General features: G+C 37.5%; 1 protein-coding gene across 7 annotated transcripts in view; it reads left to right on the top strand.

The window, feature by feature from the left end:
• The window catches only part of MAN2A1 (mannosidase alpha class 2A member 1), a 126,664-nt gene that overhangs the window by 101,724 nt on the left and 8,116 nt on the right, over window positions 1–16,824 (top strand). For 6 of the 7 annotated variants that reach the window (XR_012626951.1, XR_012626953.1, XR_012626950.1 and 3 more), the window contains exons 19-20: window positions 2,016–2,149; window positions 16,150–16,344. Coding sequence is in view for 3 of the 7 variants with exons in the window: in XM_074854983.1 (XP_074711084.1) it covers window positions 2,016–2,149; window positions 16,150–16,344 (329 nt within the window). In the remaining 4 variants the exon portion in view is untranslated. Of the gene's footprint in view, window positions 1–2,015; window positions 2,150–9,988; window positions 10,060–16,149; window positions 16,345–16,824 lie in introns of those variants that run through there. The other variant, XM_074854986.1, reaches the window with a different exon arrangement.

Below are 16,824 nucleotides of genomic sequence, written 5' to 3'. Positions count from 1 at the left end.
AGGGATCCTGAAGAAAATTCAGAAATATTACAGTGTAGTAATGCACTGTAGAATGCAATGTAGAAGCACCTTCAATAGCTATGTATCCGTATGTCTGAAATTGTGTGTCTCAAGGCATAACCCACCATCTGAGATTTATATGAACAGCTGATTATTTCTCACTTCTCATTCTTGGATTAGAGACAGGTTCTTTACTGTGGAGCAGTTAATTCTCATACTGTCAGATGATCTCAGCAGTATCGAGTAGGATTTCTCATTGTATTGACATCAGTCTTCAACATCAGCTTCTAAGAGACTTGATCAAAAACTGTAAAGTACATATGCCACAACTTAATTCCTACTTTCCATCTCTCTTTTTCTATTTGTGGGAATGGATGCTTAATCATTTCTTGATGTTAGATGCTGAACATCCTCCACCATTTAGTTAGTTCTATCCAATTTTGCTCTAATTTACTACTTAATGGATTGTTCTGCATGCCCCAGGGAAGACCAGATAAATGGGATGCACCACTGTCATTTAGAGGTGGACTTCTCTGCAGTCTGATGGATAATTAATGAAGTAGCGACTATCATTTATGTCCTGAAGCCTCATGCAATACACTTATACCATTTTTAAGCCAGAAATTTCCCTAAAACAGTCTTTTTTAATCTTTGACCCACTTTGGAAATGGTTTTTATTGCTGACTTTAGCAGCACTGATTATATTGTTGTGATTGTGAACAGCAAATCCACTTAAGAATCATAAAGCTTTGTTTTGTCAGCCTTCATTATCCTATCTTCTTAAAGAATGCTGAAAATGCAGTTAGGTAGTTTTGGATCTAGATCTTCTAAGTTTTGCTTGAAAATTTTGAAAAAAGTTTATCATAGGTTTGTCTTTCTTGCTATGGTTCTAGCTTTGTTCAGAGACTTATCATACCTGTCTGTCAGCCTGTGTTCATACAGCAATCCACAAAGACCATCAATTTGAGGCACAATCCTTATACCAAAGCCTTATACCTTAGTTCAAAATGGTAATTTGTTTCTTACTCATTACCAGCTGACCTCTGTCCTAGATACACAAAATCTGTTTTTACTCAAGGGAAAGGAAGAACAAGTATTTAGGAAAATTGGATAAGTATTTGTAGAACAATGAAATATAAAAGAGACCACCTTACTAAACAGCCTTTTCTAGTAGCTTAAACTGTGCATTTCTTATTTAGGAAACAAGTACTTCAGTCATCCAGTTTTATTTAGGAAACAAGTACAGTTGTTTGAAGTTTCAGTGTGCAAAAACTGTGACAGCATTAATTACATGCCCTGAACTGGTTTCCCTCTGGAGATACAAACTTGAAAAGATAGGATTTCATCTTCCATAAGGCTATTATTTATCATCAGAGCTATTCTGAATGGCAATGCTACAGTTCAGTACAAACTCAGAAATTTATACTCAGTGTTCATCTGGTGCAAAGTTTTCTTTTCCTACTCCCACAAGTGAAAATACCCTTACAAGAAGAAGTGATTGCGAGTATTTATATACTCATATTGCCTCCCTGCTTTTCTTTTTGCTTCCAACTGTGAAGTAAAAACAAAAAAAGGAAAAGATATATTTAGGAGGTGCACTCTTCATGGAGTCTTAAGGTGAACACAGTTCCTCTACAGAAGGTCTCTCCATACAGCTGCAGCTACTTGGGGTGATTCTCCTCTTTGATGCTTGATGTGCAAGGTATCCTTGTTACAAATAATAGTTAATAGCAGTAACTTTTCATGCGAACTTCTATTTAGATTCTTATGTTAAAAATTTGCAGGACTTACTGGAAGACTTGTGAAAAATTTTTGGAATGTTATAAACATCCAAAGCCCAAAGCTATTAACTGTTTTCATAATCAGTCCTAACAATATTGATCTGCTATTACTCTTCCATATGCAACAGAAAAAATGTGATTCTTTGTAACTTTTATTTCAGGGTATTTTTCTTATGTTTAATAGAAGGTTTACATCATCTTGTTACCAGTATAATCCTTGTATTGCTCTTTCAGGTCAGTTGGAAGTGATCTTGGATCGTCGACTTATGCAGGATGACAACCGTGGCCTTGGACAAGGTGTCCAAGATAACAAGATTACAGCTAATATCTTCCGATTTCTGCTGGAAAGAAGACAGGGAACAGAAGTGGTAGGATTCACTGTCTGGATTTTTCTGGCTAATTAAGACATAAATATTTATTTCTACTGGAGCAGCAGTGAACTCATTAAAGAAGCTATTCCATGAGCAGTAGAACTAAGAAAACATAGCATTCAAGGGAATTTGGTTAGCTTGCTTGCATATTCTCATCATAAAGACTTAATCTTTCACTATTTCTCATCCAAATACCTGCAGTGTCTGCTTTCTCACTCACACTTCAACACATGACTGGGGTACAGTTGTGGAAGTCTTTTCTCTTTACCTTTTTTTTTGTTTCTTTTTTTATTGAAAAACCTTGTAAAAAATTGCTGATTAGCAAGACTTCTGCTTCTTAACAAATTAACTGAATCTGGACAAAGGTTGACAAATTATTTCAGATGAATGGGTGGGAATAGAAAATGTCTTATAAACTTGATTTTCTTAGGAAATAAGGCTTAAGTGGAAATACTTAGATGCCAGACATATAAGCCTCCACTTCATTATTATTCTGGGAATGTTGAGACCATTTTGTTCTAAGGGGGTTTTTTTCACTTGCACAGATCATCTCAGTTTGCCTTTTTCTGTATTAGTCTTAAATAATTTCAATTTTCTTTCAGTTCTTTGCATTTTCTCTTTGCTTTTTACCTATCATTTTTGAGAAGGACAAAATAAGAAGTACATCTTCATACTGAGGCAGTAGAATCATGATGACAACACTGAGTATGTTTTAAAATCATCACATAACTAGAGATGAGATGTTGTATACTGAGCTGCTAATGAATATGCAGATAAATTGGAATTAATTCTGGTTTATAATGGATATCATTAACCACTGAGAGGATGATGATATCAAGCTTAAAGCTAATTTCCACCACTTAATGATTGGCAGTGTTTTTTTCGGGTTGTACATGTCATTATGATTTTTCTAGTTCCTCATGCTGTATAACACAGGCAGCATATTAACTGCATTTTCAGTGTGGTGTGCAAATATCTGAGCTAACTTGAAAGAAGCTAACTTGAGTTCTGCAGCAGTATAACTTTGACAACGAGCATGGCACAGGTTAATCTACCTTCGCAAGAAGAAACCTGCAGAGAATCTGTACTTTCACAGAACACTACTTTACTACCCAGGGTAGTTTGTGTTGTATTAAATTAGAATGTGACGCTGGTAAGTAAGAATTTTTGGACATGGAAATGTATGTTTACATTAGCAAATAATTTGAAACAACAGGAGCAGATCAAATCAGTTAGTGCCATGGTGCTTGCACTGACACTGTGTGCGGTTTTGGTATTTTCTGTAGAATCATGAAACAACTCACTATCAGGTATCTCTGGAAGTCTTCTTGTCCAGCCCCTGCTTAAAAGCAGGTCTATTTTTATGTCAGAACAGAATTTAAAACTGTCCAAAGGATTAGCCATCCGATTAGCCATCCATTCAGACCGTAATGGAGATGTGGAGGGTTAGAGCACATCTGGGGACCTTGTTGGTTACTTCCTTCTAAAAGAGAACTAGTCCATGCACATGGAAACTTCTCTGCAGATTAGCACAGTGCCTGGTTGAGTGGGATTGGCCGTAAATTTAATTTCAGAACAGCACTGCTGCTTCAAATCAAAACACTCCTTTGGAAAAGAGTTTGAGGTTACCTCAGTTAGAACAAAGGCAGCCTAAAGAATTCTGGGATTGTCTGGTTAGTGATACATTTACATATGTAATGTAATACATTTGCATGCATTTACCAGTTTGATTGGGATACCAGTCAGACATCAGCTCAGTAGAATAACTGTATTTTCCTTCTCTTAATAAAATCCTCTTCCTTTCTTCCATTTTTGAAAGTGTCTGTGCAAGTTGCTGATAATCTTTCAAGGAGAAAGGGCAGTTACCCACTATGATCAAAAAAAATCTTTGAGGTGTTTTGGGTGCCTGTGTTCTAGCACCTATGTTCCTTCCCCCCGACCCTTCCTGATGACCTTATAATGGTATTAAATAGGCGCGGAGTAAGCCCTTAAGGGCAGTTGTTTCTCATACACTCTTGCAGGGACTTGAAAAGAAGTGGGATCAAAACTATGGAAGAGTGGACACAGTGAAAGAAGTCCTGTTGACCCAACTGATATAATGTACACAAACCCCGGGAGCCAAGCAAGATGTTTTAAGGAAACATTATCTTTCTGGCATTATTTTTTTGAATTCCCCTTTGCTATATTAAGCTATATTTTGTTTTTCAAAATCGATCTGAACATTGGTAACATATTCTGATTCCCGTAACTGTTTCAGATATGTTAAAGTAAGGAAGGGTAGTAGTCACCTTTCTTGCTGTTTTGTTAAATGTACAAACACACTTTTTTAGTGCATTGTTACTCAGGAAGTAGTTGTTATAATACTTTAAAAATAGCCCTGTCAGAAGAATTATGAAGAAATGATATATAGTTTATATATGTATTCAGCTGCACTGTGACTCATACACTGACCGTAATTTTGTCGTCAAGCCCTATTTTGCTATTGACTTGAGGAGCCATGGAAGCTACAGGAGGAGAGAGTTTTGATTGCTTGGCATCTTTGCCAGTACAAACTTGTCCTAAAGTGTATTCCAAAATATTTCATTCTGTCTTTTCTCAAAAACAGTTCTGAAGACAGAATTTTTTCTGCTCTTTGGGAAACTTCCCCATAAAAGGAGAGTGTGTGAAGTGTAGGATGTATAATTCTTTAAAATTAATTAAAATAAATGTGCATCACTTTGGTGTAATTACTGTGGAGTTTTTTGGTTATGATGCTATCAACCAAAAGTTTCTTTTAATTTACATTTCCAAAATACTTCTTTCCTTCCCCAATACCACCCCAATACCACTCCACCATTTTGATGGCAGAGTCAAACCACATGAATGTCCTGAAGTGTAAGATTGACTTGTCCAGTGGGTAGGTAGAACTCTTAATAATCTCTAACATACTGAGGTAGCCTGTATTTTACTAGGTCCCTAATTCTAATGTTACCTGATTTTTGGCTCTTGAACTCCAGCTCGCCTAGCAAGTAGTAAGTACTCATGCTGATATTGCCTCTGTGCAAAAGTCTTCAGGTTGATTTGTTTTGCTGAAGTTCGGGGTTTTTTTCCCTCCATAACCTGGATACTACAAAAGGTGTTTTCAGAATGACAGTATGGTTCATTAAACAAGCTATGTATGTAGTAAGAGCTGGGGAAATCTGATTTCACTTTACTTTATACTCACCTGATTTATTGACAACTGTGTCCCTCAGACCTCTGTTGATGATGTTACTGTGTTTTCATACAATTTCTGTATACATCTTTTTCTCCTCATACTAGATGTAGCTAATTCTGCTTGTACGTTCATTGTCCTTGTAAGCATTTTTTTTGGCTCTGCATATCTTTTTGACTTCTCTTCTAATGTTCATTCTTTTTTTTCCTCATATTGTTAAGCAAGAACTGAATGCATATCATTTTCAAATTGAAGGAAGTATTATTTAGCTGAGAATAAACTGAGTACAGTTATCAGTGCTTGCTTGTCAAAAGAGTAAATGTTTTGTTAAAAATAAGCATTGATACCTTTTTACTTTCCAGGCCTTAGTGTGTTATTTTAGTATGAAAAAACGAATGAAATAGGACTTGTAGGAAGTGGTAATATCTTTATTTCATCAGTGACATAACTGGAGAAAAGATGCCATGCCAGGCACACACTTTCTTCAGATTCCTATTTCGTACCTTGTGTTGACTTGGTCAATTTATATAACTGGATTTATATCCTCGTCTCTAGCAGAGAGCCAGGATTCAATGGCTCAAATAGTTGCTGTGGTTTGGGTGAGGTTTAGAGAAGCAATGATACAGGCAGTTAATAAAATCACAAATATTTGGGAGTCAGATAATCAAGCTCCTTTTCTTCTACCACATTCAGCTACTCTTTTTTTTTTTTTTTTCTTATTAAATATCTGTCAGTATCCACTTCCTCTGAAAATATATGCTTGGTGGTATAGCCATTTCTGTCTAATTACTGAGCTGCATTTGGCACTTACTTGGTGTGCATATTTATAATGCACGTGTACATTTCATATAGTAGATATATACTATACTGTGCATTGGTATGCTATGTGTAACCACACCTTTACAAGCATAATTAACTTGATGTTTCAAAAAAAGCAGAAACTCAACATTGGCTTAATTACTAGCATTTAGAAGTGTTTTCAAGCCAGCGTCTGACAACCTCAGATATTCTAATACAATTTTTGGTTATGACTGCCATTGTAAACTCATCAAATATATGCAAAATCTTGAACTTTAAAGTGTTGGAGTTTTATAGTGGCCACAGAAGGGCGGCGGCGGGGGGGAGATATTTCCCTCTCTACCTCTCACACAGAACACAATGCAGCTTCTTTAGATGCATTGTGTTCTGTGTGCCACATGTATTTAGTAACTGATGTACACTTATTTCTTGTTTCATTTGAAGAGAGATTCAGGTATATGTTAGTTCTTTACAGCTTTGCTTAAAACACTACATTTAAATTATCATTACTGCTACTACTATATACATGATACTATATTTCTTATGCTGCAAGTTTTGTGTCTCCTGCTCAAGAACAGTGTTTCCATCTCTTATTTATCTACAAATCCTGTCTGCTTTCAGGCCAGCACTGTCTTCATTTTTATGCAGGGTAACTTACAGCTTGATTTCTTTCAAATACTGTTTTTTTTCTTGACAATGTGTCAAATATATGTTGCACAAAGGCTCTAAAGACGGATTTGTCTCCAAGCTCCAGTCATGGGTACTGGCCAAAGCTGTAGGGAGCGAATGTTCTCACCCTACAACAGATGAGCAGCTACTCGTAGCTGGCTCATGGTGAAGTAGGTAGTACAGAGGACTGCCTTCCTCTGATTTCTGGACTTACAGCTATGTCTCTCTTGGGGTTTTTTGTGTATGTATGTACATCTCTAGAGTTACTTACTTTCCTTTGGTTGTTTTCATTTGTCTTCAGTTGTGCATACCTGTCTGCCAGCTCTGTGTAGAAAGAATTTTACTTCAGTGGCATGCATAGTATTCAAGCTTGGTCTCTCCACTTTTGGCCCATTCACCAAAGTGGGAGAGTAGACCTCTAAAGTCTTTTCTGAGCTTATCAGAGCTGGTCAGTTTGGGGTCTTAAATTTAAACCTTTCTGTATCACCACTTCTAGGAAGACCTACTCGTCTTGCTACAGTTTGTGGCGGTAGGGCAAAATCCTTCTTAAAGGAGGAAGAAAGGCTGCAAATCTGGCTCCTGCTTCTTGTATTCTCAAGAGATAAACTCCTTGCACATGGAACAAGCAGTTTCCATCAGCAGCAAGAACTTCATATGAGCAGCAGAATTCCAATGCAGATAGCCTCCCTGGAGGGCAAAAATTATGAGATATCATTGTGTAGTTTCTGTCTTTATCATCAGTTTGGGGACCTAATTCCTCAAAGTGGAACTCCAGAAAATTTTTGATCACTGTGTTCTACCATCATCAAGAATAGGATAAGCACTTCCCAGTCAACAGGAAACAAAATCTAGCACCATGTCCCTTTCACAACTTCCACAACCACATAAATGGGTTCTTTATTTAGGCATTAAGTCCCTCCTCCTTCCTCCTGCACCATTATTGAACATATAAACCCTATAAGAAGAATTAGAAGAGAAGAAATAAAATTGGTGTGAGAGGCTATAACTAAAACATAAAATACTTTTATTGTTGAGAAAAGCATGTCATGCTGTCTGTCTGCTTCTGTGTTACATTTCATCCAAACTATACTGGTGGTTGCATATTTGTCAACCTCAGTAATTACGGTGGTGTGTTTATGGGCATGGTGACTAATTACTTTTTTTGCCATCTGCACTATTATGTAGACCAGTGAGCAGCTGTTCTCCAAATGATCTGTATATAGAACATTGTTGCTATTATGGTATCTGATTAAAGACTAACTAAATCAAATGCAAGGACATGACGGTCATTGAAGGTACAGTGATAGGTGGAGGAAGCAAAGGAATCTAACCAGGGAGAAGTGGAGCATGCTGAACTGGCTGCTTCTAAGACCATGAAAGGAAGATTCGATTGTTCCTGGTGTGAAACTCAACAGGATGACTCAGCAGAAATCACTCTATGCAGACTAAGGGCATGTTGCCTAAAGGGGTCCAGGATTTAAAGGATTTGAAGGAGGGAGAAAATTTCGGACTTGTTTAAAAAAAATAAAAATAGGAGGCTTGTTATGGAATGTTCAGTGGAAGGGACATAGGAGGGGAAAGAGAAGGATCAAGGAGGAACAAGTGGGAAAAATAGGGGTAAAAGGGGCATAAAAGGTCTGATCAAATCTAATGCTTGATCACCACAGCCTGTCCTGTATTCTTACTAAATCTGGTTTCTGTGTGAGTGCACAATCTTTTCTGAACATATGTGAGCCATTAGCCAACTTCAGGTAAGACTAGGAAGCAAGCAGAATAAGAGGTCTATGTGTCAGCTATTAGAGAGAGACCGACCATGGGACTGAGGGACCAGTGCAACTTGCTGCTAGTTGCTGGCAAGACCTCTGTTTTCTGTGCCTGCATGTAAACTGAGAACAAACTTCAAGCTGACAGGTAGGGGGCCAGCACTGGAAGTATGTGACGTCTGAGCTGCTTTCCGCTTGCTTATATGGCTAGCTGTGTGTGTGTGCATGCTATTGGGAATACATGCTCTGCCTTTCTCCTGGTAGAGACTACCAAATTTGGCTCTAGCAGACTGGGAAGAAGTCCTCCTATTGGGTCCAAATTTCCCTGGATTTGGTTACCTGCAGTAGTCCCAGGTTTCCTCACCTGCACTCTCAGTGCCAGCTGAAAATCTACAGGCAGTACAGAAACTCTGATTTTAGAGTCACTCTGAGCCAACTTAGAGCCTTGAGGGTATTTTACAGTGCCTCGGAATTTTGATTTCTTCTGTAATTGGCCTCCAGGGACCCCTTTTCCCTGGTGTGCCAGAAATGCTTTTCCAATGTAGCAGCCTCCAAGTGAATTGATAGAAAATTTTCCATTCCCTGAGGTAAAGAGGTAATGCCAGTTTTTGTCTGCTCAGTTGAGGAGTCCTTTGCTGGTCAGTTCAATAGCTATCAAAAAACCCTAAGCATTCCAGATCATCATTCTCAAAAAGGATATAAAACATATTGCCAAAAGAATTTATGCTTTGATGTGCAAAACTGTAACGTAACTGATGAATATTTCAGTGTTGACAGAAATGTATGTATGAACATTTTGGGCAGATCTAATCCTTGTATTTTTCAGGAGTTTTGCCCCCCCAGGATTTCAGGAAAGAGTGATGCTCTAATATAGCAGAAAATAATCTGGCATCAGTATTCTCATGTATAGTCTTTGTAAGGTTTCAGGATAGATGCCTGTTCAGTACTCACATTTGTGGCTGTTACTTCTGGTTGCAATTTATCTAGACCTAGAAAGTCTTAATTCATTGTAGAGGACCTGTGTTTTTAGAGAGATTACCTGAAGATGCTTGTGCAGATGCTGAAGATGCTTGTGCAGCTTTGAGGTCTTAGGTGTTCTGAATCCCACTGCTTAGAGATCTTCTATCATCTTAACTTGATTTCCCTACAAAATTCCTGTTTCAACCACTAGCCAGTTCAACTTTGGATGAATTTAAAGAAAGTGCATCTGATTTTTCACTTGGTGAGGTAACAGCCAGGCAGTCTTGTGTGTAAAACGTACAACTAAGTTGAAACCATTTACTGCTTGATGGGAGTTTCATGAATTTAACTAGTATCAGTCTCAAATCTGAATATCTCTTCCAAGTTGGGAGCTTTAGGGCAATATGTGTGCAAGGATGTTGTGCAATTTTCTCACTGTCTTCTTGTTTACAGACACCTCCTTCCTCAAGTGGGGAGCATTCTGCATAGTTAAGGATTCAAGATGTTTGCATTTGGGGAAGAATGTATGTAACTTTAAAGCTAAGGCATCTGTCCTTACCTGTCACTTATATTTGTCATGTGTGGTAAAACTGCATATTCACATAGTCGATGATGTCTGCCATTTGTTTCTCACCTATAAGCAGGCTAGCACAGTATTACCCAACCATTTTCTTATGTAGAGGCAGCATCTTATCAAGCATGCAGATGGATTGTCAATCTTTGGACTGTACAGAAAGAAACATGTAGTGGTTTGATCCTGGCTGGTGCCCAAACACCATACAGCTGCTCACTTGCCCTCCCCTTCCCAGGGGATGGGAGAGAATTGGAAGGGTAAAGGGAGATTTATATGTTGAGATAAGAACAGTGTAATAATTGTGAGAAAACAAAACAATAGCAATGATAGAAAGTACAAACACAGTGCTTTTGCTCACCACCCACTGACTGATACCCAGACTGTTCCCAGCTATCAATCCTGAAATACCAGCTTATTCTAGCTACTAAAAAGAAAAATTAATTCTAACCCAGCTGAAACCAGGACAAAACACTTTTTTTCCATGTTTGTCTTTGGGACACTTTAGATTCTTTGGCTGAACATCTTGGTTGCTGTCAGTTACTAGATTTTGACTGAGACATATTTAATAATATTATCTCCCTATGTTTTGGGACTAGAGATGCTCTGAAGAGTCTTTTTTGTCCACAGATAAGATTTTCTAGTCCAGACACATTCTTCTTTGAAGAGTGCTTCCAGTTAGTTTTCTGAACCTGTATAGAGAAAATTGACAAAAATTGTTTCCTCACGTAACATGAGAGAGAGGGAGAGACTTTTTTCCTTCCAGGAATAGTCCAGGTGGTTTGGTATCAGACTATTTTGATTTGCATCCCTTGATTTAGCTGGCCCAGAATTCTGTCTATTTCCAGATTTTATTTGAATGCACTGACATCTGAAGTCAGCATCCACATTTCAGCATGTTTGATCAGATAGTTTGGATGCTGGTGGGGTTTTGGAGTCATTATTAAATTTCTTTCCTGACTAGGGTTTTTCATAGCAGAGAACAGTCTAGAGGAGGAATAAATAGTCAGGATTTGTGATTTCATATACTGTCTGCCTCAGTTTCCTTTCCCTACTTTCATGTGGGAAATTTCAGACTACTTGTCTGTGTTGAAAAGTTAATTGTTTCTCTGTTAGCTCAGTTGAAGTCCAATTATCAGCTGCTTCAGCTTTACTTTCTTGTCTACAGTATTTTCCATTTCTTTCTTCCATTCAATTGCTAAATGATCTCTAAAGAGTCTAATTAGTGGTTTTTTTCCTCTAATTAAGGACCTTAGTTCCTCAATTTAGACTCTTACCAGAAAACCCTTTGAGTCTTTTCTTAATCTGTCACATTCTCCACTTGGCAATAAAATAGCTCATTTCTGATATAAGGGCACTTTTTATAGAAGAGGTCATTCTTAGAACTTGTTACGAATTGTAACCTAAGGTTATTCTGGAGTGTGCTTTGTTTGTTTTTCTTCAAAACTAAAAGTTTGGAATTGTTCACCTTACTTTTGATGACAAGGAAAGATCTTATATGAGATTTTGTTTACATTTATTGCACGGTCATTCAAGGAGTTGTATTTCCACACAGTTTCCAATTGGATAACTGTATGTGAATGTGCTGTAAGGTAGCTAAAAAAGGCAGTATTTGCTTTGATTATACCTCGTTAAGCCAATACTCAGCTATATCAGTGGCATTCATCAGAGTCGTGCCAGTACGTAACATAATGTTTGTAAGGCTGCCAGTGGAGCTCTTTTCACATTTTGAGCTCTAAACACTGTCATTGAAGTTGAGGAAATAATGCCACTTTTGAGAGAGCAGTACTTTAATTAGATTGGAGACTGTGGGACTACATCTTCTGACTTACATCAGCAGGGTATTGCTGAAAGCCACACACATAGTGAGTGTGCATATAGAGAAACTATTTTTCCAAATGCATTGTCTGTACATGCAAACCCCTCCCATCGTTTTCCCCAGAGTCCTGTTTAAATTTTGGATCACTAGATTGAGAGGGGGAAAGACATACTCCAATTCTTTCATGACTGTGATGTACCTAGGGGGACATGGGATTTGAAGTGTCCCTTCTGGATCTCCTGTGATACCATTGTCTTCACAGTGTTGGCAAAACACTTTCTCCTGTCATCTCATGGCATCTTTTGACACCTACTACACTCTCTGTTCCCATTGCTATTACATAGGTTTACTGAATGACTGCACTTCTGTTAGTGCAGTCATCCAAAGCTGACTGTCATTCCAGATGTGGGAATACAAGATTCAAGATAAACTCTCCACCTAAGTCTTACTGCAGCTTTTCAAAGTGGATAATGCTTGAGTATAATGCTTATGCCTGTGATAAACATCTAAACACAGCGGGAGCAAAAATGAGCCAAGTTGAATCAGCTCTGGTTCTAGCATTTGCCAGAGTCCTTCAAGACTGTGTTTCTCTGCAATCCTCAGACATTTCCAGGATTTAGGAGTTGAGGAGCCACTCTTTATGATTCTGCTATGGGTTATCTCTGAGAATTTTGTTCAATTGTTCATTAATAGAAAATTCTCTCACACTGGCATGCTTCTTCAAAGTTTCCAGCATTCTTCCATCTTTACCTGGTTTCTCAACTGCAATATATGTTACTGCATCTTTATATTAAAAACACCTTTTTTTATTCACATTACTTCTGTTAGCCTTAGAGGAGGCTTTAAAGGATTCAGTCCTAGAAAACTGACCTGCCCCATGCTATCTTTTCCTAGACAAGGCTTGAGGATTCATCTGATATGTTTACCATGGGCGATATTTTTACTTTCATGCCAGCCAATACACAAACTCGCCTCCTGCTTTTTCTTGTGCTTCTGATCTCTGGGATTTGGGCAAGGTTTTGACCCATGGATGTCATGTTTGTGTTTATGTACACAGTATTTTTCTGTACATGGAACAGAAGCTTTCAGAATGATCTCATGTCTCTTCATCTCAAGTGACCTTGGTGGCATGTTCAGAGGAACATCTGTTTCTGAAATTATGAGGACATCTAAATGAGTTGTTTGTTTTCAGCAAGCACTGTACCTCCAGGCATAAAGTTGCACTTAGAATGATTTTTCAGTCACTCTTCCCATAAAAAAATTGGCCCTTCCCCAAGTATTTGGGGTGTCTTACAGGGAGAATTTGCATGTAGTTAAAACACTTAAAAAAAAAAGTTGTTTCTGTGAAGGCTTACCATTCTCTCTTCAATTCCTTTGAGTCGCTTAAATCTGAGAAATCTGGAGTTGAGGCGAACTATGTTGGATATGGGGCATGCACTTCCTACCACAACATGTTTGTAGTGTATGTTAGGCAGTGGTTGAAACTAGAGGAGGAAATGGCTGAAGATGAATTCTGTTTAGGCAAAATCACTGGTCTCAAATGCTGTGAGTATGAATGCCCATTGTTTAAAAGTGCGTATGAAAAACTGATCTCAAGTAACTGTTGTTGCTGGACAGTAGTTTTGTCTTCTGCTCATTCTCGGGTAACATGCAAGGGTGTTTGATATTTCTTATAATAGGATGAATAAATTATTTGACTGATTCAGACTGATTCATGTGTAAGATATTCTAGGAAACCTTTTTTTAAGTTCTCAGATGCAAGCAGTCAACTTACTTTACAGAAAAAAAAGATTGAATAATACTAAGAAAATTGACAATAAAATGTTTTGACTGTATTTTTAGCACATCTGTGGCAACAGAGTAAACTGTTTCTTTTGGGTTAAACGGTGAATTCTTCTTTGAAAGAACATGTATACGCACATTTTCCCTGTGAATAGAGAGTGTATGCAGTCACTTGAACTGAAGACTTTTAGCTTTAGCTGTACTTAGAGCAAGCTTGCTCATACTTTATTTGGAAGAGAAGAAAATCATGACAAGGACTTTTGCCAGTGGTGCTGAACTGTTCAAAGTTAAAAAAAAAAAAAAATCAAGGCTAACTGAGGAGTTGGGGGACTCAAGACTGATTAAGCATGCAGTAAAGTGGCAGATGTAAATAAACGTAGTGAGGTGCATGGAGGAGCAATCCTCTATAACTATCAACTATTACCATTTTTGGAAAGTAATTTGGGGGTCATAATAGATCTATAAAAGTACAAGTCTTAATGCTTAGTAGCTACTAAAAAGCCAAACAGTGTTAGTCGTTACTAAGAATAGCAGCAAGAATAAAACAGAAATTACCATCTTGCCTGAGTTCAGCTCTGGCATATTTTTAATTGCTACAATGTCAGATGTATTTAATGCTACTGCAGAGTTAGAAACAAATATGCATACATGCATACACACCCCAAAACAGGAGTTACTGTTATGGTTGTCCATTATAAGCTGATAAATAATACTCCCCTTTGCTTTAAGTGTCTTCCATTTATTTTTTATTTCCATGTTTTCAGCCTATCATAAAATGCAAATCTAAGATATCAGTGCTTAAGATTCTATGTTTTCAGTAAACTTTCTACAAAGTTTTCACTAAAAATCACCTGTTTAACTATAAAGAAGCAGGGATTTATCTGATTAAGTATGTGTCCAAATCCAGTGTCAGGGGAGGTTTTGATATGATCCCAAGAGTGAGATTAAGACACAAACGAGGTCAAATGCCGTATACCCAAAACAGATTTTTATTATTAAAGAAGTGAAGAGGGGTAGTGATAGGACAGAATGGAAGGAAAAGACAGAAATCAAGCAAACTTGCGGAATAGAGTCACAAGACTAGTCACCACCATGGATCCAGCAGTGTCCCGTTGGTCCTGAGTCTTCAGTTCTTTGGTGGTGGGTGCACACACAGCAAAGTTTTATGTTGCCTTTTAAGTTCATTGTATCAGCTGATTAGCATATCTGCCCACCTTTAGTTTTGTTTTCTCTGGTCCCACAGGTTTTTGCTGCATGCAGCTTCTGGGGCAGAAATGCTCGCCTCTTACCAGTTCATTAGCAATGCAGGCATGGTGTCTGGCGTACACAATAGAGCCACAAAGGGCTACAGGATGGGGCCACTGATAAACATTTGGTTTCCACTCAGTCTGTGTCTCCCCCTTTGAGTTTATCTAAGGAGTTTGACAATGCAACTGCAAGGGAGTAGGGGGTGCATCCTTTTATATACTCTTGCTTCCTTAAACTAATCCAAAGGCCGCAGCAGCTTGTCCTTGAGGTTTGCACAGACACAAGCAAGCTTTGAGACAGTCATTTGACATTTCAGTCTTTCACAGTATGCAATAAAAAGTAAGAGCAAAATAAGTTTTCACCCATTTCTACCTTATCTTCATGGTAGTTCTAAAACAGAAATTGTGGTTTTAAAGTTCCTTTGTTTTCGTTTCTGACTTCTATGGAGCTTTTACTAGCTGCTGTGAATATGTAGAATTTAGTCATCTCAGGTTTGTAACACAGCTTCTGCAGCCATGTAAAAGCACTGCAAATACAAAATTTGGCAAAGTACAAAACTTGGCAAACTATGAAACTTGGAAAATCTTGGGAGAGAGTCCCTTCAGTTCCTGCTGGCATGATGTTGAAATAAAACTGCTGAAAGAAATTTTTTGCATTGTGGACCAAGGCAAAGATTCTAGTTGCAGTTTCTTCCAGCAAACAGTTTAAAGAAGTTAAATTTAAAAAGAAAGGGAGAGGGATGTAGGATACAAGTTAGATGAATCTGAAGAAATTATCTAGAAATACAGACAGAAAATTTATGCATAAAAGGAAGCCTGCAAAAGACTCGCTGGCTGTCAGTATTCAGGTAGATATTGAATAGATAGGAGCAACTTGCCAAAGTGGTAGCTGATTTCTCTCTCTAAACTACATTGTTTACACATGAAGGGCTAACACAGAAAACTGAGGAATGGTGTAAAATGAGGTGTCATCTAATGTTAATTTTGTAAGGTGTACTAATGATTGTAAAACCAGGAAGAATACCTAGTATTTAGTGTATTAGTGGATGATCAGAAGTTTCCAAAAGTAATTAAATAGTCTATAAATGAAAATTTTCTGTTAAATTAATGAAATCATATATAAAGTAAGTGTGTTTAAAAATTTAGACATGATGATATATTTGAGTTTAAAAATATTTTCTCTTGTATTTTGCAGAATGAAGAGAAGGCACCAGTCAGTTTTCCCTCACTTCTTAGCCATATGACATCTTCTTTCTTAAATCATCCTGTAATTCCAATGTCAACATATGCAGATTCAGGTGTCCCAGAGATGCTAAATACTTTTTCTCCACTCGTGTCATCCATGCCTTGTGACATGCATATAGTCAATCTGAGGACAATCCAATCAAAGGTAAGGTCAAACCAGTATTTTTATGAGCAAACATGATGTAGCTTATTAGTATAATTTAATCAAATACTTCAGAAAAGTAATTTGTGGGAGGTTTTTTTATATGATATGATAAACTGCAGCATGATAACTAGTTTTTGTTAATTCTGCAAAAACTAGAGACCTGTGTCTAAGTAATGTGAAATACAGAAATTGTTTTCTCACAACATAATAATATACATAGTGTATTATTCTGTATCTGGAGGTGACACATTTCAGCATATTCCCAAAGTTTAAGAGCAGAAGGTTCATATGCTTCGCCCTCTTCTGTATTAAGAAGAATTAAATTTAAGGTCATTAGACTTTTTTTCTGAATACAATTACTTGTGTTTTTAATAAAGCATATAGTTTTAAACCCATCTGATTCCGTTTGGAAGACTTAAAGAAAATCTACCATGTCTTAACATCCATAGGAATAAATTCTTAAAATATTTTTAAGCTTAA

Source organism: Strix uralensis, chromosome Z (assembly GCF_047716275.1).
Source record: "Strix uralensis isolate ZFMK-TIS-50842 chromosome Z, bStrUra1, whole genome shotgun sequence".
Lineage (NCBI taxonomy): Eukaryota > Metazoa > Chordata > Aves > Strigiformes > Strigidae > Strix > Strix uralensis.
Note: the sequence above shows the minus strand (reverse complement) of the source record. Positions and strands in the feature narration are given on the sequence as shown.